The 25,610-nt window shown below is 36.6% G+C and overlaps 1 protein-coding gene across 1 annotated transcript; it reads left to right on the forward strand.

Moving 5' to 3' along the window:
* The first annotated feature begins 2,915 nt into the window (after positions 1–2,915).
* Positions 2,916–25,112, forward strand: LOC135714422 (uncharacterized protein DDB_G0283357-like). Its single transcript, XM_065237775.1, has 6 exons — positions 2,916–4,256; positions 15,328–15,892; positions 23,979–24,039; positions 24,096–24,313; positions 24,388–24,662; positions 24,812–25,112. Exons 1-6 carry the CDS (start codon positions 3,685–3,687, stop codon positions 24,927–24,929), a joined length of 1,809 nt encoding a protein of 602 aa, XP_065093847.1. The 5' UTR covers positions 2,916–3,684; the 3' UTR covers positions 24,930–25,112.
* Positions 25,113–25,610: the final 498 nt, after the last annotated feature.

Here is a 25,610-nt window from a genome sequence, read left to right on the forward strand (position 1 = left end):
AAATTTTGTTTCCTCAACATCACGAACATTGCATTCCATTCTTATTCATTCATGATTATGTTCCATTCTTTTTTATTCCTTTTTCCCTCATAACCGAAGGAGCACAGAAGCGCAGCAATAGTTGTTCATCAACATTTCAAAAGAGCGATACTACTTTTGTAAACTTTAGCCGTCGATTTCTCGTGAATAACAGCTCACACATGTAAATTAAGTATACCATAATTTAGAAGAATATTTCCTGTTTCCTCTACCAGCTGGTGTTGTTAGTTTGCAGGAGTGAGTTTTTATTTGCAAGAAATCGGCAGTTGAAATAATTGTTTACAAAAGCAGTTTCTCCCCAATGAAATGTTGGCATCGAGTTGTTCACTCGTATAACGTGCTTGGACTACGTCAATGCACTCCCAATAGTCTCAACTGGAGGCTGTGTTATGTTTCGGTGTCGGTCGTCTGCGAAAGGTTGATTTTATGATGAGAATTTTTTCCTGTTTTTTTTTGTGCCGTTCGTTTTTTTTTGTGCCCTTAAGGCTTTTACGTGCCACTCATGTGCATTTTAAAAATTAAAGCAAATGTGAACTGAACTTCTTGGCCTTCGCATCTCTCTTCGTTTAAGGTTAAGATGTTGTGTATGCTTTGTTGGGTCAATCGGATAGCAGATGACCGATAGCTGTCGATGTCCGATTAATGTTCTGTTCTAAGTGACTAATGATGTATTCGCGTGTGATTTCAGTTGTAGATTAACGACTTATTCGTGTGGCTAGCTATTCATGACATATTTAGATTAATGTATTGTTGTTTCAAGCTACATGTTCTCACAAGATTTCATCGCAATTTTCATTCAACTGTGCTAGTGTTCGAGAAAACTCAAATCTCATGGTGTGAGATTATTTGCCTATTAGTTTTGCTTTGCGAAATTCAGCTGCACAAAAAGCACCGATTAGTTGTATGGTCCGTTTATATTTTAACGTTTTTCATTGTTCCTTTTGGCATTATTTGCTGCAAAACTAACGAATTATATATTTTTTTCTACACTGAAATTTTTTATTCGTAATTTCTCTTTTGCTCATTTCGTTAAAACGGGTTTCGTAGATAAAACAATTATTTCGTTTGATCTGCGAAACATTCATATTGCATGTCATCAGATAAAATTTCAACATTAGACTTAATTCGTAGAATACACGAACTGAATTTCGTACGGATATTAAAACTACCTTTTGGTCGTCAGTGCAAATCAGTTTATAGCATACAATTTAGTTCCTGGGCAGCTAGAAGAACTCGATCATCATCATGAGGCAGCTAAGTATTAAAAACGGTAAGTACATTAATGTGTTGTGATGTGATGTGTTGATGATACTAATAATCCAATTGATAATTTGCAGGATGTGGTTCCCGTATGGAATTCGGTTTGCAGCTAATCCAGTTGAATTTTATTTTAAATTCCTTCATCGCAGGATTAAACTGTGTGCATCGATGTTTGTGCTGCCCACGTTGGATGGATGCAAGTTACGAAACGAAATTACCCAATGGATTTGTTCCTAATTAATCAGCGCTAGCGGAAATCCAGCGACAAAACAACCCACGGAATTAAAGACGTGCTGAGTGATGATGCCCTGAATATGAATTAAAAATGGTTGTACAATGCGTATCAGCGGGTTTGTTTGCGCTGAGTGATATTTAGTGCGACAAATAAAGAAGTAAAATTGTAATGATTATTTGTTTTTTGTATATTTGATGATGATTGTTTGTTCCTCCAGTACTCTGCTGTTGTCCTCCCAGGTGACCATATTCATATTATTGTTGTTTCTGCTGGCACTGATTGTTGGGCAGATGTGAATGTACTAACTTTTTCGTACATACAACAATTGCTAGAAAGTCACTCTTACTTTTCAACGAAACTTTCGTAAGTGTGTATTATTTATCGTACAATGTATGAAAGCTGTTTTATAGGTCTACTAATTATTCGTACTTTTCTTCGTCATTGGCATTTTTACATACGAATAATTCGTAGCGATTCGTAAAATGCAAGAATGCTACGAAATCAATTAGGTTGGTACATTAAACGAATCTCGCTTCATATATAATACGAATATATTTCGTTGCAGATAGCAACGAATGAATTCGTGGCACAAACGAACGTTTTCGTAGTATAAACGAAATTTTATTTTCAGTGTATTGATAAATGGCTGAGTAATGATTTTTCCAACATTGTCAATTTGCCGTTACACATTTAACTGCAGGGATCGTGTTCGGAGTGTTAATTGGAATTATTGCGGAAAGTGGTTCGTATGAGGTGCCTTTACCCTTTAATGAAATAATGCTTTCGTTACACGGTATTTATTCGAGTTTGTTTTCAGTTTTCTTTCATGGACGGTTCATGCCGCTTTTTACACATTTCCTCGAAGTCGTTGTGCGACCACTGCGAGATCTCCGCGGGAAGGATTCTGGGAGAGCGGGAGAATTGTTCATCCTGCAACCAAAGAGAAAATTGCAGGAGTCGACGCTGGCGATTTATTGCAACGAACATCTAAATGATCGGACGTCTCCTTGGATTGATGAATCGTCCGCATGTAAAACTCGTCGCGTGCACGTTTTACGCGAGAGTAAGTAGCGTGTGTAAAGTATGGGTATTAACTGTGAACATTGTAATACCGATGTCTGAACATTGAGTTTCAGCGATCGGCAGATGATTGGATAATTGCATGGTTGTAAGTTTGTTTTAACAGAATCCGAAAATATCAACAACCAGTTTTGTTGCGATGTGTAGTGATGATTGATTAATCGTCATAAAATGATTAACGGGTTCCCCCCAAAGAGATTTGAATTAAAGTCTGCTGCTCTTTTCTACAAATATCTCTTCTCTTGTTTTGCGTCACAGGTCCTGCCTGGCTCGGGAGATAGATCAAGCTGTATATTCATTCATGCCAGTGGCGCGAACATGACTCAGAGTAAACCACGTTGCTTCTCTCAGTCTAGCGTTGTCTATCAGGCAGTAAACATCGTGTTCGAGCGTCTGCGTTTTGTGTTGGTTTTTCGTTCGCATATTTTTTTTTCGAAATAAAAAAAAATAATTTTACTCACTTCGCAACTGGTCGTGTGTCATTTTTTATTCGTTACCTTCACGAAAAGTGTGGATCTTCGACATTCGGTTGTTGTGAGTGTGCAGTCTTGCTGGGAGTAGTAAGTGGAGTGGAGCAATCGACTTGCGATGTCTAGAAATTGAGACACGTAATGATTAGTTCAAAAAGGAATCTAAAGGAAGAAAAAGGAAGAAATGGGAAAAGAGTTCAAATTAGATTTCACAAGATCAAATAACAACGGCATGTGATTGGAGAAAAGTGTGTGAAAGGAAAATAAATAATTAGAAAACCGAATATTATTGAAGAATGATTGTTTTATATCATTCACACAGCGCATTTACGGAACACAGACAAGTTGATCGACGGATGGGGATTCACATGAGAGGTCTGAAGAAAAGAATCGAATAACTAGGAAAAGTAAAAATAAAGTGTGCAGTGTCTGCTGACTGTGATCGACAAAGGAATTGAAGAAATCGGCTTTAGAGAGAGGTGTTATTTGAGAAGCCTGAAGGAATGAAAATTTATCATCTGATAAAACAAATGCCATTCTTCAGCAAAGTGGAATAAATTTCAATGTGTAGCAATACGCTTTTGAAGCAAGTGTTCTATAATGAGATCATCAATAGGCGCGACGAAGATTTTCACGTTTTATTTCATACTTCTGTATTTATTTTTGAAAGCGAAAATGTGTGCCGGTTCGGTTCGGGCTAGTAGGAGCATTAGTGACAGTGACATTAATTATTATGACATCGATGAGTCATTTCTGTCGCCACCGGCGGGTGTAACTTCAGCTCCATTGGATTTGACACCGAGTTCTGTCGATCTCGAAAGTTATAGTGCAAAAAACCATCGTCGCCGACATGCTTCCATAATGCCAAAGACACACCACGTGCGCCACGAACATCATTATGTTAAAAATCGACACATTACTCAAGCGCAGCAAGCACTTCGTGCATACAAAAGCAGTTTGAGAGCTGTGAACTCTAGAATGGACAACCATGTATATACAAGTCATCACCGACCACGCGGTCATCACTCAAGAATGCATCATCACTCCAACAGGAATATGTTGGGACATCAAAACCGTGGCAAGAGTCGTCTTAACTCACCCGATAATTCGTCATTCATGCTATCTAGGACGGGCGGAATCGAGACGACGAAGCTAAGCCGTAGTAATTTAAGGTATATATTTTTTCATGTTTTAAAACATCTCTCATTAGTCATAAGTCATTAATTTGTATGCAATGCACATTTTCTGGCTAAGTTATTATCTCCAGACAATAGACCCAACTTTGTTTGTTGTGCACAAATGTAATGAAATTTTCAATTGTATTTCAAGGTGCACTGAAATCGCTTAATCATTCTGTTTAATTTCTGGTATGTCCAGTCAGTTTTAAACCTCAGTACTCTCGTAAACTTAGTTCATATATTGTTTTTTAAGCCTTTAAATGTTTGCGCCAGTCACGCATGATATTGAACTATCTTCATATTCCTAAGCTATTACGTCCCAATTGGGACATTAACACCTGCTCTAAACTTAGTGTTATTCGAGGTTGCTGGGTCATTATGCCGAAGTACGTTTGGCTTATTTGGTTATTAGCACAGGTGGCTCCTAGAGGATGCCAGGGGATAGTGTGAAATAGTGGTCACTCTCGCTCTAGTGCCGTTCCCACTCCACTGGTAGTCGCAGCTGACTGGTACTCCCACCGAACCGGAACTTCTGGTGCTCCTACCCCACTAAAGTGGACCCTACACGTTTGCTTTTATTGACAATAATCGTATTGTTAATACATTTTATATTGACGTCAATGAATCGGTATTGACAATAATTCTGTATTCACATCATCAATATTATTGACAACAATTCCCTTCTCGTCAATATATTGATACGTGTGGGGTTCGCTACACTTCTGCTCAACCAGTGCTCTTGCTCATTTGCCACTTCCGCCCACTGCCATTTGAAATAACTACTCATTTAAACATGAGAAGGAAACATACTCATAAACGCTCCTAAGAATAAATCATGAAAAAAAAACTCAAATTGCTAAAAATCATAAGAATAATTTCATTCGAAGGAACTGGTTTTAAAAGAAGGAAAATTTCCTAGAAAATAATGCATGGTATAACAAATAAAATAAAAACCTGGAATGCCACAATTGACAGCCTGCTCATGTTTAAAAAAATAAATTCTAGGAATAAATTATGAAAACAAATCAAAGTGCAAAAAATCAAGAGAACAATTTATTCAAAAAAAACTGCTCACTTTAAAAGAAAAAAAAAACTCCAAAATAATAAAACATAGAAAATAAATAATATGAAATCCTGGTGTACCCAAATTTTCGAAGAACTACTCATGTTTATTTTTTAAAGGGATTTCAATTTCGGCCTAACGTATTTCGGTCTAATGACCTGATACTTAATTCGAGCACTTCTTCAGTTGTTAATTGAAAATGTAGTATTCGTATATATTGTGTGCCAATTATATTTTTTGCACAAGAAAATCGAGAAATGTTCTAACCCACCACCGAGAATCCAATCCGCCGCCTCCAGCATGGCCTTGCTTCATAGCTGCACCTTTACCGAGCGAGCTAAGGGACGCACCAATAAAATAATATACGGAGTTACAACCACTATTTCTAACTCAGCAAACTTAATAATTTTGGAATTTTGGAATTTTAATTTAAAATCTCTTTTTTTAATTTAATATCTCGATCAAATCAAGAAAATCATTAGGAACTGCGCAAAGTATGATGCTGGTACGATGCTCATGTACGAGTGTACCTTTCAAATTCTAATTATTTATCCGTATAGCAAGATTCGAATTGATTCATTGGCAAGCATCAAAATAAATCCAAAATGCCGGCATAGGCTGAGAGTAGATCTAGAAATGTTTAAAACTTTACGATTAGATTAGATTTAGTATTGTTCGGAATAAGGCAAACAAAACACAACACGAAATTATATTCTGCCTACTCAAACGCAAACCTAACGCAACTGGAACGAAACACTTATGCAACATGCATGAGATCTTCCTCTAGATACATGTATTTAGGCAGCTTATAGTGTTATTGATATTAATTATGATTCATATGCTAACCACAATGAAGCCATTACTAGTATGATATAAAACAACACGCCAGATGCATATGCTTTGAGAGAGGAAATGAAGCGTAATTTAACGAGCAATGATACACCAAAGCACGTTATCTTTCCGTCTTACCCAAAGATAAAGTTGTTGACTTGCAAGGTTAAATGGTGTCAAATAAACATGGAACGTTTTTTTTTTTAATTCTATTTCAGCATCTAATTAGCAGCCGTATGCATAAGATGAATGATGCTTCCTAATTAGGATACATTGTTTATAACTGATGATCTAGGCGTAGGTATAGTTAGTTCTAAGAATTCAACTTAATGCTTCAAGCACAGACAAACAGACGTAGCACATTAATTAATTTTCCTGAATATTTCTGACACGATACTCACTAACGACATCTCATGAGTTATTCGTGGAAAAAAGCTTGCTTGCCAATACTTAAACAAAGTTGCATACAAGTTAGATAGAATGTAAATAAACGTCAAAGTGATCCGATGGGGGATTTGAGAAACTAATAATATTTGAATTGAACGCTAAATGCGTGACGACGATTGAGAGTTACGTCCGTTTGTCTGTGTATTTATGATTTAATCTTAGCATTCAAAGCAATTGTCGTATATGTAGCTAAACTCTACGATGTTGTTTACGTGGGCTTAAGCACGTATGTTGTAAGTGGTATAGATAATCAGCCTAATCTCAAATGAACAAAAACATGATGAATCAGACCTATTATTCAAGGAGAATCAAGGATAATATCTGCTTAAAAGGAAAAGGTTGATTTTGGTAACTTCTGATTTAAAATTTTATATGAAAATCTCGTTTCCTTCCGTTCTCGTAATGCAATAATATCCATGCTTTGGAACATGTTAAGGATTGTAGTATGAGGACCCAATGTGCAATGTTCTGTTGAATTGTAAAATTGTTTTCATTTTTATTGCACCTGGGAGTGAGCAAGTTATCTTTTCAAAACATTTTTTTTTTCGGGGCACGCTACAGGTTTGTTTGCATTCCTGAGTTGATAAGGACACATGATTGACTTATTAGGCTTTAAACGATCGCAATTATTATCCGTGTGGATTTCGGAAAACAATCTATTGAATCAAAACTATGATCACATCAGTTATCAACATGAATCCTTATTCGACGAACCCTAACTAATTATCTCCTCTTGTGATCTTTGTGGGGACGCACAGTGCGTTGACCTATGGGCAAAAATCGATTTTTAGTATTTTTTTTTCCCAGGTATACTGATTTTCAGATACGGTTGCAGATGCCTTCTGTACTTGTTTACATAACAGAAGTCATCTACAAACTTACCAATGTAAACTTTTGAATGCATCGTAGCTACTGTAACAAGTGTAGCAAGTATCTAGTAGATTTTCTTGATTTTTCACTGATCTTCAACATACTACCAAAACATTAATACTACGAGAAATAAATTCAAGTAAAATCGTGAATATCAATGAAGGTAAGAAAAGTATACTTCCAGAGCGCATTTCAGGTGTTTTGATCATATATGGTGGTAATTGGAACGTTGAAAATTCAAGTGCAAATGCATAGAAATTAATCTTCAAAATTTGATGATCGATTCATAAAAAAGTTCCTCCGAGTTCCACCCTAAAACATGCGCAAAGTTGTTTTTAGAAGTGTCCGCACACAATGTAGCAGCAACTTTTTGCAACTTTGTGAGATTTTTAATCATCCGCTACTTAAACAAACATATTTTCAATAAGTGGTTTATCTTTTATAAAAACAAAAACAAAATTCACTCAGTACGCCTTAAGGTATATTTCAATTGCAATTGTAGAACATATACACTTAAAAATTATCGCCGACTTCGGTAATTTTTACCGAAATCTGAACAGCTGAACTGTTTGGTAAAATTTATGCAATTCAATTCAATTGCTTTTCAGCTACTTTGAAACTAAATCTCCACTAAAATGACAAGATTTGATCATTTAAACAAGGTTGAACATGTTTTGAAATTATTTTCAAATTCAATAGCCTTTAAAATGAAAGTTAAAGTTTTGCCGAACGTTCAGCTGTTATGATTTCGGTAAAATTTACCGAACACGTTTAGCTTGTAATAAAACATGTTTAGCTTGTAATAAAATTAATACGATGATTTTTGATTCTAAGTATGTTGGCGTTTAAGTCACATGAGTGATTACGTATAATTCATGTATGATATGTAAATGAGCTATCCTGATCACCATGAACAACTTCCTCAAAAACACCATCGTTTTCCACCATTTTACAGAAAATAGCCGTTGGGATACTTTTGCGATTACTTATACAACATACGTCATTTATGCAAATAGTAGTTTTCATCACCACTTACTACTTTCCCCTTTCCCCTCGATGGGTCTAAATAGGAAAAAGCACCAGTTTTTATTTTTGTCCGGCATCCCGCACTAGTGCTGAGATTTGTCATTGTCATTAACAGACTTTCGCACGATATTGACAAAATTGTTTATCACGTAGTCACTGATAAATCTGATCCTCAAATTTCTAGATAGAGCTGGAATTAGGGCGTAACAGCTTTTGTAAACAATGACTTCTCTCGATGATTTCTCGAAAGTAATCATTCTCCCTGGCAAATCGACAACACCATCGAGTAGAGAAAGATTTCCCATACCCGATGAATATGTTGGTTTGTGTAGGCGTGCCTTGAATTCATAGAAATCAACAAGTTTACAAAAGCTGTTACGCCCTGATTCCAGCTCTATCTAGATTTGTCAAAATCTCATTAATTTTTTCATCAATGACAAAGATTCACCTAGCTACAAAACGTTTAATTTCGTGCATTCTGTGTCACATTATTGTTATCCAAGCAGTTCAGGACGTAGATGCTTGTTCACTTTAACGGCTCCATGTAATTGTTTTACTCAAATCATTTAATTTCTTTACAAAGTTAAATAATAAAAAAAATCTGAACATGTTCGTCACTGACAGCATTGTCACTGACCATTGACATGGTTTGCCTTGACGATGACTGTTAGCTAAAATGAGTGACCAAAGCAGAATTGAAAATTCTATATATCGCCATGTTTGGTCGAGATTTTGCAGCACTGTCCCGCACTGTGGGACGTAGAAGTAAACACGAACCCCAAAACAACATATGTAGTTCGCTCTAATATTCCTTACTCACTCCCATCTGACTGCAAGAACGTGATCAGCGTCACATTGTCCTTTAAATACATGGATCCACTGAAACTTATACAATGAGAATGAACGATCACTCCCAGCCCCTCTGGTTATCAGAATACATAGCATTGTATGTTTTACTGATGGTTCCCTCTACCTTCAAGCAGGTGCTGATGGTTACTCTCGTGAGCTGAGGCTGCAGCAGTCTTACTCCCTTGGTAGATACTGTATTGTTTTTCAGGCAGAAATATTTGCGATTATGTGTGGAGTGCAATCTGCGCTTCACTAAAATGTAATCATTAATGTTATATCTTTCTGATCAGATAGCCAGCCGGTTATCAAAGCATTTATTTAAGTTCACGGTCGAAAATATTAACCGCATGTTGAATTTAATTCCTTTAACACTGTTCACTAGGGTCAAGTTTATATGGCTGAACTCCCTGCTCCCCACTCCTCTTTCGATCTATATTGAGGTCTCAACAACAGTGCCAAATTAGATCGAATTTGGTTACGATCTGGATTTTCTGTAACTGTTGTATAAACAGCTATTAGAGGTCATATTTGATAGAAACATCACATTTTTTGCTCAAACCCGTTCGAAAAAGAAAGAAAACGTTCGGGTATGACGGAAGCTACTTAACCCTATATCGATAATGGTGTTTTTTGTTCGATATATTATGTATACTGCTAAACAGTCGTTTCGAAGCATGGTGCACTATTTACTAAAATTTTAATCTCATATGGCATTTCTAACGATATGTCGTACTTTGTGATGGCAAAAACCTTAATTTTGTCATCATTAAATTGCCGCCTTGTTGCCACTTTAAACCAGTTTTCCCAATTTTAATCCCACTGTGATGCAATTTGCTATGATGGTTTTTATTATCAAATTAGTACACCTGTCTAAGACAGTGGAGGCAACTTATGCATAGAGCATTCCTTCATTTACGCGGGATCGTTTCAGTGGCACGGACAGCCTCAAATTCCTTTCCATCCAACCACGATAATGGTCCGATTTGAAAAATTAGCACCGACTTTTTCTCACAGTCCATTACTGCATTGAAGCTGCAAGTTGAAAGGGGATATTCAGTGAACAGACGAGTGCAACTAAAACAACCTATAAAATGCAAATATGAAAAAAGAGACAGAGCAGACCAGTTGCGACCAATGCTTTATGAGCCGACAGTAGGAGGTATCTGCGAATATTTTTGCGCGACTAGGCAAATCAGCCAGGACTGAGCAGTAGTAGACAGCGCTTGCTTTTTGACCCCGAGACAAATGTAAAGAGAATTGAGAAAAAGCATGATTCAGACAAACGACAATGTTTACAAAATATTGTTATTTGTAGACCGTGTGTTTCGCCAAGCCAAAGCAGCGCTTAATAAATAAAGCTGTATTTATTAACATTATCAATCACTTTATTTTATTTCGTCATTTGTACATGAGAAAATAATCATTAGGGATGTACGGTATGTAATTGTCGTTAAAGTCAATATTTAGTCAAATTGTATAAGCAGCAGCTATGGACTGTGATAAGGATTCGTTCGTTGTAAATGTAACCAGCCAAACACAATTTATTTATACAGGATACGTTTTCGCGCTCTATATTTATACAGTGCAAGTCAAAATAATAGCATTTCAGAGGATATGTGTTAGCCACTGAAAACCGTTTTACGGCATTCTTTGTGATTGAAGTTATGACATCTTACTCAAATGCTAGCATGGAAAATATAGTTTTTTGTTAACTTTTTTGAGTTTCATGACTGCGTATATAGTCGCGTGGTATGTTTCGGGTGGACTCAGATTTGATTTTCAGATAACTCTAAAAGGGTTGATATGGCTTTTCGAGTAAATTCCATGTGCCTTACCCAACTAACAATTTTCACAATGTAAACACTTTGCTCATTACATTTATATACAGCCTTAAGCTGTATTCAAATGCTATACGATATGAATTAATCTTTACTCAATCTCTATACAAGCAAATCTGGCGAACTTAGTCAGCAACTTATGGCTGTTGGGACAGTTGTGACAAGTTCTTATTGCATATTCATTTGCGCTTCTATACAGCTGTTATTCTGCTGTTTAGTTGTGTCTGAACTTAAAAGGCGCTTATTCAACCTTTTCACGATTATCCAATAATCACTACTAAGCGTTATCTTGAAGCAGGGTTATTTTGGGTAGAATATACTTAAAGGGTGTCCACGATGAAATTGCCACACACAAAATTGATTCGCAAAATTCGAGTTTTCATCCGATTGCCATCAAATTTTCAGGGATTGAGAAATAACTATTAAACTTCATTTTACCATTTTACTCGTATTTTATTTACAGTCCATACGCAAATGCCCGCACCTTGGCCTTAACCCCGGCCATAAGATTCTGCACAACCTGTGAATCAACCGTTTTTTGCATGTAAACCCATACTTTCTTCAGTTCCTCGACTGTCTTCACTACCTTAGGTCGTTTAAGAAGGTGCTGCTTCATAATCGCCCAGTACTTCTCGATGGGGCGGAGCTCCGGAGTGTTGGGAGGGTTGAACATTTTCGGCACGAAATTGACCTTATTGTCTGCATACCACTTCAGCACGTCCTTGGAGTAGTGGCATGAGGCCAAATCCGGCCAGAAGATTGTTGGGACGTTGTGGGCCTTCAGGAGAGGAAGCAGCCGCTTCTGGAGGCACTCTTTTATGTACACCTGTCCGTTCATCGTGTCCTGGGTCACGAAAGGTGCACTCCGCTTCCCGCACGTGCAGATCGCTTGCCAAACCAGGAATTTCTTCGCAAATTTGGACATCTTCTGAGTGCGGACATGCTCCGGAACGCTGAACTTATCCTTGGCCGTGAAAAACAGGTTGTCGGGGATCTGTTTGAAGTCGGCCTTCACATATGTTTCGTCGTCCATGATGCAGCATTCAACTTTCGTCAGCATGTTGAGGTACAACTTCCTGGCACGGGTTTTGGCGGACTTGTTCTGCTTCTCGTCGCGATTAGGGGCCTTTTGTACCTTGAACGTTCGAAGCCCAGCCTTAGTTTTGGCCTTCTGGACAAAACTTCGGCTTAGGTGCAGCTTTTTAGCCACATCCCTAACGGAGGCGTTCGGATTTCGGTTGAAGGCCCCAACTACGCGGTTGTGATTTTTGGTGTTGTACGGAATACTTTTTCCTTCACTTCTGGGCTTCCGATCGGTGGTCAACCGTTCCTCGAACCGCTTAATCACTCGCGACACCGTAGAATTCGCGATTCCCAACGTTTTAGCGATGGAACGATGCGAGAGATCCTTGTTATCGTGATGAGTGCGCAAGATTTTATCACGCACGAGCTGTTCTTTCGACTCCATTTCCGCGAGTTTTGATCACAGGACTTTAAAACTTGCAGGATGTAAATAATGCACTATGAACTAAATCCACCCAAATTTTCATTAAATTCTACCCAACACTTAAAAAGTTAGAGCAATTTCATAGTGTGGCAATTTCATCGTGGACACCCTTTAAGAGTAAGTATTTTCTTTTGCTAGTTTTAAATGAAAATTACTGTATGCAATTTACTCAAATTTGGGTTTTTGGGCTGAACCCGGGAATTGAGGGGAAAATACCTAATTTTACGCCAGGAGACTATTTTACGCCAGGGTGCATTATGGACTGTTCTCCCGAAATTGAATGATTCACCAGAACGTGAGAAGAGAATGCGTAAGAAGTAAATGAGAAGTGAGTTAACATATTTACGTATCAAATTTTCCTGAGCAATGCCGGGTGTTAATAAATCTTTTTGGGTCAACTTAAGAGGAGATCTCGCGCAACATGTGAAAAGGGCCTACATTACTACGGGATGTCTATTGATGCAACTCTAAATATTGTATAGTAGCTTAAAGCTAAATCCAGGAGCCTTTTCAATCATATCCGGCTAGTTTACGGGATAAGTCCACTGGGACTATGAATAATCGTCTCAGATATTATTTGTAAACTCTTGAGGTTTTATAGGCTAACTTTGCAATGACCGTTTTAGAGTTCATTAGAATCAAACGCCTCTTCTGCTTCTATCGATTTCAGAAATTTTGGGTCAACTTCAGGTGCCTTGAGTGTCTTATTCGTAGCCATGCGAGTCAATCCATGGCCTAACATGATAAGACTACACGGAACGAAAATGACTCGATACTTTTATTTGATATCTTCGTTCGATATCCAATAAAATTTAAAGGATTTCACCAATGGCGATTATGTGAAATTTTGCTTCAGTGTACAGGCCTTATTGGTGCAATTTATGGATAACTTGCAAAGATCTTATGGCTGATTTTGGAAAATCAACTTAGAGACGTATGTTGAACATTTGTCTAATTTCCGAGAAAATTACGTAATTATGGGATTTGTTGAAATAACAAAACATTGCAAATGCTGAGAAACTACCTATCTGATCCTTATCTCAACATGTGATTATTAATGAGATCTGCTGGATATGAAAATTTGATTAATTAGCTAAGTACTATTTTCAAGTAGTAGTAGTCCCTGTGTCGATATAATATTTTATTGTAAATATAGCGCTATATTACATAAAAAATGGTAAAATTTGCCCTGACCTGATCGAAACAACTTCTACGAGATTGTTTATAGCGCAAGAGTCTACTATGGTGTGAAATATGGAATAGCTATTTATTAAAATAATGTCCACTGTCACCCCACTGTGCGTTCTTTACGTACAATGTATAAAGCAGTATAAAGGTAGAAATTATATATTCTCAACAGATACGTTTTGAGCGTCTAAAATGTGTAAACTTAATTAATATCTAATACACGACTAGACTGTATGAATGATACGACTCGACTCATGTTACTATCGTAGCCTACCTGGAAGTACAAATGCTTCTACTATGTTGAACATAGGTGTACCTTGTTTGAGTTTTGGTAGTAGTGGCGTTTGTTAATAGCGAAAAGAGCATCAAAGCATTGTGGTTGAAACCAGCAGTTGCTTATACCTATTATCGCACATGATTGCTAATAAATACATGGTAATTATTAAAACAAATGCTCGCATTGATTGAGAAATACACATTATGGTCTATGTAATGAATTGACTGTACTGTGCCTGTAGTATAGAACTGAAATATTATAAATTTTGTAAATATTGTGTTTGTATACATTTATTTTGTAAATAAATTGTGCAAATGCTATGCTGTGCCTCATTTCAGAAAGTACTTACGTGATCTGTAATTTTCTAAGAAAATGCTCATGGGTATAATCCACGTTGTGCTTACATTTCGGAAGCACTTGTGAAACTGACGCTTCTACACTACTACTGGCGAATATTTATAGTAGCAAAAGTGAATTAGATTAGAACAGTTTGAAAATTGTGTCGCTAGTTCGTGGAACGAACGTGCGTAAGTGCTGTGGTTTATTTTAAAGTATGACCTAATTACGCCGAGCTACTACTTGTGCATCTCCGCTGAAAAAAATGTTTCCTTTTGCTGGGAGATAATAAAATGAACGAAGTGTTTCATGTGGATACTATTAATTGGACATTTCGCATTATTTATGGCACAGTTTGGATTGTAGCTTTTTGAGATAAATGTTGCATGTATTCCACAGCTCTATTGCGTCACAGTGACACTCAAGAAAAATATTTGTGGAAATTGTTTTTGGTCCGTTCGAGGATTTTTTTTACTTTCATGAGCATAGCATGGAAATGTGTAAAATGCAAAAATGGTACGTGCAAGAAGCTTAAAGAACAAAGTTGAGTGCAAACGCATAGCTCCAGTTCGAACGTAATAGCCAAGAGGATGAAGAATGATTAAATAAATAAATCTCTCATTAAACGTGCATCATTCACATCCATGATTTATAACAAATGATGATTAATAACAAGTACGATGTAGTCATGTGTAAAACTGATTATGTTCTGAAATTTGACCCGTAAGCCATGTGCACCCGTGCATGTTTGCATCACAGTCGCAATTTCTTTGATGTGTAATATTTCCGACTATCGCTTTAGCGAGTAATTGTTTTTCTTTTTTAATTTACAGTTCATCCGATAGCATTCATCAAAACATGGTGCACATCGATCATCAAGCAGCTAATTCATTCGAGTATTTTTCTACGCCTGGAGTTGCTACAGAAAAATCGTCAGCTAAGAGTATTATAAATAGCAATAATTTAAATAATTTCAAAAAGGCTGGTTCCACTCCATACAGCAAAACTTATTTTGAAGAATTGCTCAACAGCTATAAATCTCATTCACCCTATTATAAGGATCATCAGCAAAAAGACTCAAGTCGATTGATCAAGTCCCTTTCAACAGCGAAAGGAAAGTGCAGTGGTAAAAAGTGTAAAAACGAGCCAACGGGAGAGGAATCCGAAGATTTCTACTACGACTATGAAGACGAGGAAGAAGACGATGATGAGGATGACGATGATGATGTTGATAATGTTGAAGCACAAGGTGATGCTGGATATAGCACAACTGCAAGTCCAATCTTTCATGAATCCGAGATCTCAAAAAGCAGTAAAGCGTCATCGCAAAACACAAACAACCATGGAAATTCCCGGCAGCACGGCAGTGGGTATGGAGAGAAACAAGAAAATAATAAAGTGAGTATGTAGTATTGAATTATGTGATAAATTTATCGGGACAGTTTGGGCTCACTCTTTATTGAGTTGTTAATTGGAGGGGAAGTGTTTCTAAGCAACCTGAATATTTTTCAATCAAACGCGCAAAACACCTCTAAAACCTGGCAAATGCTTTAGAGGTGTGCACACTGTCCGGTTTTGATTTTGGGAAGACGTCTCTAATGTCTTCAATTTTCTTATTATCTGCGTTATAATCTTAAGCTCTTTTTAATATTTTTCGCATATTTCCGGTCAATTGTGAAACTTTGGACGTGATAAGGAAATCAGAAGTTTTATTTTGTGGAAAACTAAAAAGTAAAATAAAATATATTTTCGAAATTGGATCCTGTTTGCATTAAGTTTTTATATTGTACGTTTTTTATGTGTTAAAAATTAAATGTGATTGCAAATAGAAGTTTCATTGTGGGATTGAATTGGTCAAGTTTGTTTTTATGCAGGTATACCTCGATATAATGTAACTGTCATTTTTGACTTCCATTGCCGATTTCTCGCAATCGATCATTCAATCAAGCAAAAGAATAACAACATCGGCAACATGATTTATATGATTGAATTATCAATTTAGAGATATCTACAATCGAAGCCAAAAGTGACAGCTACCTTATATCGAGGTATACCTGTATTCAACATTAAGCATTTGTACTTCATTTAGGTTTCCTGAAGACGTATGCAGTGTCAAAATTGTAGACTTTTAAGTTAGTGTCTAATTGCTAGTGGCAGCTCTTAGGGTTAATATAAAACATAACTAATCGTTCCCCAACCCAAATAAATTTAAAGCATTTATACGTAGAGTCAAGCTTCAAATTTGAACAACTTTTTGTTTTTTGCAAAAATGATCGTTTTTTTAATTTTTTTTTTCTAGTTGCACTTTTACCTAAAGTTACGGATGACTTAAGCAAAGACTCTTTTACAAGAATAGGGGGTTTCTTTAGAAAATTATTGCCATCCTAAACATGCTTTATGATCAACTAAGCTTGTCACCAGGAAGAGATCGCTCTTTGGTGCATCGTTCATTACTTTTTAACATAGAATGCCAAAGTTAGGCGCAATTGAATGGGCTGTTAATCCATCTTAACATAGATAAATTAACTAACGGCGCCGGTGGTGTAGTGGTAAGCGTAATTACCTCTCACCCCAGCAGGCCTGGGTTCAATCCCAGTCGGCGCCGCCGGGATGTTCTGAGGCATAACATCTCTGATCACGCCTTCCTTCGGATGGGAAGTAAAGCCGTTGGTCCCCGGTTCATGAGTTGATGGGTCGATAGGTAGGGTCCAGGTGTGGGAGCTGCCTTCCTGGCACGTCGGAAGCATTGGTGCTAAGCACGGAAAACAAGATCGACGGAAAAAAAACAAACCAAAGGAAAAAAAAAATAGATAAATTAATGCTATATTCTCCCGATCAAATTTGAACAATTCAGCACTGTTCACCACACTCCGTGTTTTCACTGAATATTCACAAAAGGCACACTTTGGTGCATCTTTAGTGAAAACGCACAGTGTGGCTCTATGGTGCGAACATTTTGAAGTTTGAGCAAAATTCTTATTTGGCTTTATGATATCCCCACTGGGACTTTATGCCGGCCCTTCACATTCTTTGAGCACTTCCACAGTTGTTAGTTGAGAGCTTTCTGCGGAGATGAACTAGCCATAGGCTAAAAATCTCCTTAATAAAGAACTAAAAAAAAAAAATGAGAGCTTTCTAAGCCTTTACCATTTATCATTAGTAGGAATTGCGTGGCGAACAAAATCATACTGTATGCCCAGGGATGTCGAGAAATTTTCCAACACGAAAAAATCCTAGACTGGACCGGGACTCAATCCTAGCCGTCTCCAGCATAGTCTTGCTTTAAAGCTGCGCCTTTACCTTTAAATATTATTTTTAAGCTTCTTAGGGGGAGGGGGTGTAAGATTTTGTGACATGCAATGCATTAGGTATAGGAAAAACGTGACGAAAGGGAAATTTTTCCTCAATTTGATAACATTATAGACATAATTATAGTATCACCCCTAATAAAAAGAAATGGTCGATGCTTCAAAGAGCAATCCATCCTCACCATAGGACTTGATCGGTTAAAACATAATAATTTCCCACCCATTCCCACAAGACAAACAGATCAGAAATCCGTTTCAAACTGCAAAAATAGGTTTGAGTTTCGAAGAGTTAACTAATTATGATTTACAACTAAAGCCAATGTAAATATTATTTCATTAGGCACCACATCTCCAATGAATTCAAAATCAACGTCAGCTGTGTCAGAATGTGTATTTGAATTTCGTTATGCCACTAGGTGGATTAGCTTGACGGGCCTCACCAAGGCCCATGTGAATATAATGATGCAAGGGCAAGGCACAACGAAATCGACCTCTTGACTTGAGTTTTGTTTTCGTTTTAGCCGTTCGGTTGGCTTTAGCGTATGGAAAATATGATGTTTATCATGATACACTGATACTTCCCATCAAAAATTTGCCGCAGGCCTGAACAATCTCTCTCATTAATAAATGCAACATTAATAGGATGATTGTTTGTACAAGTATATTGATTGCATGAGTTAATCTTGGTACCAGTATTATGGGAGAAAAAGAAGAATATTTTGTTATGCTGAAAAACTTGCCTTGTCATTGGACATTGATGAAACAGAGCCGATAATTGAAGACATGCTCAAATTACACATGGAGAACAGGAAGTGAAAGTATGACTAAAGAAACTAGTAATATAGGGTCAAGATTGAACATTGTTGATACTGGGTAGTAAAGAGAACCGAATTTTGAAAAAAAGTTAACTGTTCGAGTCCCAAACTGATTTTTTTTTAATTAAGGTGTCTAGAATCTTTTAATTAACCATTATGTGCGTGTGGAATTTTTGCTTTTAACCGTGTTATTCAAATGACTCACATTACGGTTAAGGGACTGTTCATAAACTACGTTGATAGTTTATGAGAGGTTTCTGAACCCCTATCCCCTAACCCCTATAAGTTGTCCGCTGTGTCGGGTCGGTCGCATTTGATACAACTCTTTGCGTTGCTGTCGTCTAACACCATACTTTATTCGACCAAAAAATCTTTGAAGAAAGTTCGGTTGGAAGAAAAACACCTAGTAGAAGTTGGGAATACTAAATGCTACATTTTCGTGTTTCCAAATATCTAACTAAGCTCCCACAACGTCTACATTAGACTGATGCAAAATTTGACTTTTACGCTCCACAGTGCGTAAATGGTTTCAAATCGGGTCCTGATTAGTCTCCCAAAGTTACAACTCATTTGGTTAGAAACAGACTTCGCACAAGCCATTCGAAGTTAACATGTAAATTACTATGGGAAATCTCAACTTTTTGTTCATTGCCATCTAGACTTTTTCCATGTTGAGCTGCAAAACAGTTCGATAGCCATTCTTATAGAAAATTTTCTCAACTACAACTTTGCTGAAGATTGTTTCTATGTAAAACGAGACAGGAAAATGTTATTAATTATTTAAGAGATTTGTAAACTTATGACATGATCAAGCAGCTGCTCTGTACGCAACACTGTATTTTGCAGTGTGACACAATAGCCATGATTTTTGTGGCCTATTCAACGCCCCAGAAACACCAATGTTGCCTGCTGAGCAGTTGATTGAGCATGATCATAAGACATCAGCGCATTGAACCATTGATAACTTTCGATCCTTGCATTTAATAAAAAAAAAAGTGGTCTTGAGCAAAGTTGTTGCTGGGAAAATTTCCTACAAGTACAGTTGAAAGCTTTTGAAGCAGACCGATATGCTGAAATATTAGATAGACATGAACAAAAATCTTGGTTTTACCATAGTAATTCCCATACAAACTTCAAATGGTTTGTGCCAACACAGTCCCTCACCAAATGGGTTAGGGGCTAGTCAGGATCCGATATGGAATCGTATAAGTATTGTGGAGCGAAAATTTCAAATTTTGCATCACTCTAGTCTACATACAAGTTTCGGCTGTAATGTGCCTCAAAGTTTCACAGTAACGGCAACAATCGACAGCAAAGGACAACAGCTATGTGAATTTATTAAAAATATAAAACTGATAACATAAGATATTTACCGTTAATTTTCGAAATAATTGTTCTGATTTTAGACTATCTCTAGTATAGACTTATTACAATTAATAAAATCCCATTAAGTTGACTTTCTGGATAGTAAGATATCTCCCTTATGACAAAACTAACCTTTAAAATTAATTATATTGCAAACTGCAAATGTTATAATGTTCTTAACAAATTGCGAATAGGATTAAACGCGATAAAAAAGAAACAATCACTGATCGATCGCAAATTTATAAACATTCACAACATTTTTTAACAGAGAACTGTAGTCTACCGAACGGTATTAAGCGTTTTGCAATCGTTTTGTAATACCAAAACAAAAGCGAAAAATAGTAGCTAGCTTCCATTCTATTAAGAGACCATGCACTTATTACGTATAAATAAATTTTAACGTATAACGTATAACGTATAATATATAATATATAGTACGTTTTCTTACAAAGGAAGCCAGGAAATGTCAGAAGTAGCGGAAATGGCTCTAATGTCGGTCTATGGATCTAAGATTGGGCCCATCGCTAAAAATCTGCTATTTTTAAATTTTATCTAGATGAACGCGTCATTGGGACGGTACTAATGGATATTTTTGGGTGCTATTGAAAATTTACTTGATTGCTGAATTTATGTATGGGCCCAAATTAAGGGCATTTAGGCTGACATTACATCCATTTCCCCTACCTTACGAAAGCTGAATATGAAGAATGAAGAATACAGAATATGTTAAGGTGCAACGTACTTTGATGCATTTTTGAACCCATTTTTTTTTTCGACGCATAATTTCAAGTTGCAAAGAGCTTTCGTCACTACATTCATTTTACTATTTAAGCAAAATGACGCGAGCTTTTAGCAATCTCAAATGATGTGCCGAAACTGGGTTTGCCTTTTTCGAAAGTGCATCAAAGTAAATTGCACCTACAAGGTCGTTTACAATTTTGTTTATACATGTAAATATATTCTGATTAGATTAAATATCTTATATTTGCAATATAGTTCACTCTGTCTTATCCCAATGACATGATTTTCCGACGACAGTAGTATCCATAAATCATTATGAGGAATGCTGAAGCACTTTTTTGAAAGGTTTTTTTTTTCGACGATCACTTTCTGGTGTGAAATAACATTCTTAAATACAATGGGTTGCACTCTAAATAAGACGGGCATTAGGGGTGGTGCATATTTTATGTCACGCTCTGGGGTGTATGATTGTATGACAAGCAATGCATTTGGTATAGGAAGGCTTTTATCTTAGAGGCCTCTTAGATCGACATGCTTCTAGTGTAAACTCAATTGATTGATTTCTTTATTAAAGAAACTTTCAGCCGTAGAGTAAACTTATATTATTGAGAGAGCGCATTTCTCAATTTTATTTTTATTTTCAACTGTGTACTCTAACTCCATTGCCAAGTTAAATAATTTTACTGATAATGATTGGCAGCTGGCTTCTTTGTTTTCATGGAAGATGAAATAGTTTGCATGGTAAGGAAGGAATTTGTAGAGATTGCTTGCCCGATCTGTTTGATCGATTGGCTTCAATCATCGATATGAATTTTGCATGCTTCAATAACCGTCAATTGCTTTTAATAAATCCAATTGGCATATGACAACTGCGACGCTGGCGAAAAGGAAAGATTTCCTTTTGCCACGTAACATTTATCCATGCATTGCTCTCGAACGCAAGAAGTGATTGCAAAGATGCATCCCTTGAATACGCGATGCTTGCGTAGAGTAGCTTTCGTTGTTTGTTGAGCGTATCCCGCATTCTTTTCGTGGCACACCACTTAATGGGTATAATCTTGCCTCACCTCGTTTCTGTCAATCGTGAGTTAACTCGGTTCCTTAGGCAGGCTAGTAATAAAAGGCCGTTTTTACTGGAGGTAGTGCCTAACAACAGGATATATTGCTGTTTCAGCTTTTTATTGATCTGAAGGCTTGAAGTAGCTTGGAGCATTATTAGAAAGGTGTTATTTGGAATGAAACGTTTCCTGATTGTACACTTATTCTGTACAGCATGATATAGCTGGGAGGATTCATGCATTTTTCTGCAGTAACTGTTTAAGTGCCTGTGGTATTGAAAAATAACTTAATTTTCAAAGAAACGAAACCACGTGTGGTTATTGTGCGACTTTTACGACTTGTTGTATAAAGCAGCTGAAAAATTAATCTGATAATCATACAGATGCAAAAACATTTTTGTAATAGTATATACAGTGAACTATCCCTTACTCGATCTTTCTCGAACTGGATAGAAATCTAGGCTACTTCAACCACTTTTCCCGTACATTTTCCTCAAATATACCTCCGTAACTTGATATCCTCCCTAACTCGATTGTCCCTTCAATATCGAGCTAGGGAGAGTTGAATGTTTTCCCAAATTTGTCAAATTGACCACTATTTATAGAGTTTGAGTGGTGTTAAGCTGGATTTTCCACAATATTGTAGATGAAATTTTAATTAAGGTTCAACTATATTGAACACTCTATGGAGCCAAGTAAAATTGAATATAATTACAATTGAATGTAACAACCGTAATGTAATAACAAATCATGAGTTCTTCTATTTTTTTTCTGGTAGACAAATTTTATGTAGTTTCTCCGTTATGTCGTGCCCACCATTTCCTATTCTAACATAGTGGAAAATCAGGGGGTGCGCTACATCTAAATCTCATGCTAGCAAATCAGTCTACGAAAAATCTACTTTCATTTTTCATATCTACTTGCATCGCGATACATCTTTCTGCAGGAAATCTTCAAAATCTTAATTAATCTTCTATCTATCTACTCAAGCGTGCGCGCAGCTCAGCACAGTAAAACGAAACTTTCTTGCATCGATGATAGAGTCCCCCGCGTGGAAAATTAAATTTTCGAGTTGAACGTCAATGTATGCAGCATCGACTCTTCTGACTTGAACTTAAAAAAGTACTTTCTCCTCCACAATTGCTGGTAAGTTGCTTCCATCTTAAAGGGATCTGGATTGACAATTTCGCCCATGGTGGGTTTCGCACTTCCATTTCGAAAGTGGATTTCGATAGTAGGGGATGTAATGTCGGCCTTAATGCCCCTAATTTGGGCCCATGCATAAATTCAGCAATCGACTAAATTTCGACCAAAAATATCCATTTGTACCGTCCCAATGACGCGTTCATGTAGATGAAATTGATAAATAGCAGGTTTTTACCGATGGGCCCAATCTTAGATCCATAGGCCAACATTAGAGCCATTTCCCCTATTCTTAATTTCTACAGCACACATTTTTGTTTTCAATGGCAACGAGAAATGAGACCGAACTACAGGCAGCTCTAAAAAATAGCTTGTGTCGAGTACATATATAAATTGTCGACAGCGTGATCGACACTGAGACATCTGCAAGCGAACTGATCTTTAAATATTTAAATTTAAATTATTCATATACTTGAAACAAGGGATTTTAATTTTTCTGCCACGACATAATCAGTCTGTAGTTAAAGTTTATTAATTACTTTTTTTTTCTCTAATGGTGGTTTTACGTTTTATTTGTTTTATTCACATATTTTCAAAATTGTTGAGTGTTTTCCTTAATTTGCTACTGAGAATCTTGGTTATGGGGCCTCTGATAGCCTTGTCAGTAAAGGCACACTATATTAAGCTGGTGGATGTGACGGGTTCGATTCCCGGCCTGGTCGATGAAATCTTTCGGGTTGGAAATTTTCATGACTTCCCTGGGCATAGATAGAGTATTACCATACAATATACAAATTTCTAATGCATGGCATGGAAAGCTCTCAATTAATAACAGCATTTTGCGGTTGTCAAATACAATGCTGACTTTCTCTGAATTTGCAATAATTTGCCAGCAATCTATTCCTCTAGAATGTGTAAAATCATACTATAATTGACACGTCTGCATATTTGAATCAGAATCAGATAAGCTTTCTGCTGTGAAGAATTCATATAATATTCTGATTTTTGATTGCACCGGCTTTTATATTTATTAATTTATTTATTTTTATTTTAGAATGATGCATCTGAATCAACGGCCGAAGAAAAACCAGCCAAAAAAGAATCACACAAAACAGGTGATAAAGCTGTTGACATTCGATCTCTACAAAATTAATTGATGTTTCTTTTATAGATGGTTCGCGATTGGCGTCGTTCCATGCAGCCAAAATCCGACGAGAGGGCTCCTGTTTCATTCCAAAACCGAAAATGATTTTAGCATCCAATGATCCATCAAAGCAGTATACTCCTCATTGCACAATCCTTCATCGATGTGGTGATGATGTTGGATGTTGCCTACCGACGCAGACCTGTGCTGCATCCAAAAATTCAACGGTAGAGCTATATTTTTTCGTGAGTATTTTGTCCAATCAGAAGTATTGTTAACTGAATCCGTAAGTTTGGTTTTCAATTCATACTATTTTCAGGTTCAAACAGTTGGATCAAGGCCATCAATTGAAAGACTGAGTTTTATCAATCACACTGAATGTGCGTGTTTTAGTCGCCATGATTCACCCCATTGGAGAGTGCCTGGTACGTCAACATCATCGCCAATGCTGCCTGTCCCAGTTTGTACTTGTCCATCACTATTTCAACGTGTAATTGATGATGAGAACCGCTGCATTTGCGATTGTTCTTCCAGTGATACGCAGTGCGATCAATTCAAGCGGGGTTTGGAGCACTTTTCTATGGAAAATAGAAGGTATGTTACAATGCCTATGACTTCTCAATAGAATCATAGCATTTGGGGATAAGTGTAAGAGTTTAAAAACCATACCTGTCAAATTGAAGAGACTACAATCAAAGTTAATAATAAATAGTATAAATTTACATAAGTAATTCTATTTTCAGGTGTATCAAAGATGGACGTTGCATAGAGCCAGTGTGCGAGTATGGTCAATACAATAAAGCGAAAGGCAAGTGCCCTACGAGAGAAGAAAAATTGAGTATTGCTTTTAGAGGGTACTGATAATAAATTAAGCCAAAATTAATGTTACAGTTACCAGTGTCGATGGATTTGTTTGTATAGGACTGGAGTTGTGTATCGAATATTTTTCTAACATTAGTATCCTATGTTATATTTTTAAAGGCGCAAACATGGTGGCATGGAGGCATATCAAGACTGTGTAAACATTGGTTATAAATTAATATTTTATTATAATAAAATGTATTTATTTGCAGTAGAATTGGTCATATAAAAGAACATTGTAAATATCTTATTAAATCGCTATTGAATTTGACAAACTTTACATTGTAAGTATCTAGTTATAAAACATTATGCTAGTCAGTTAAGACACATAGTATTATATCGTAAGGTTGAATATACATTTTCAATAAAAAAAACTCAACTTAGTAAATTTGTAGTGACAATATATTATTTTGAATTTTCCATGGGTCTAATATCGGAAAATAAATAAAGATGCATCAAGAAACATTAATTAATTTAGCTTTATTTAGGAGGCTTTCAGCCTTAGGCTGGTTCGCCTCCGCCATCAAGAAACACTATTGCTGATCGATATCAAGTAATGAGCTGATTTTTATTCTGTCAATTTCATGATTCAAACTAAACTATGCGGCGGAGATAGTTTGTTGCTATTAATTGTTGCATATAATAATGTATCTGTATTCTCTTTTTCGATGTGCGTTTAAA

This window comes from Ochlerotatus camptorhynchus, unplaced genomic scaffold (genome assembly GCF_037179485.1).
Source record: "Ochlerotatus camptorhynchus isolate MF236.1 unplaced genomic scaffold, CSIRO-AGI_Acam_v1.1 ptg000643l, whole genome shotgun sequence".
Lineage (NCBI taxonomy): Eukaryota > Metazoa > Arthropoda > Insecta > Diptera > Culicidae > Ochlerotatus > Ochlerotatus camptorhynchus.

Coding starts and splice junctions, on each gene's coding strand:
- LOC135714422 (XM_065237775.1), top strand. CDS start 3,685: ATGAGATCATCAATAGGCGCGACGAAGATTTTCACGTTTTATTTCATA. Junction 15,893..23,978: donor AGAAACAAGAAAATAATAAA/GTGAGTATGTAG, acceptor TTTTTATTTTAG/AATGATGCATCTGAATCAAC. Junction 24,314..24,387: donor CGGTAGAGCTATATTTTTTC/GTGAGTATTTTG, acceptor TACTATTTTCAG/GTTCAAACAGTTGGATCAAG.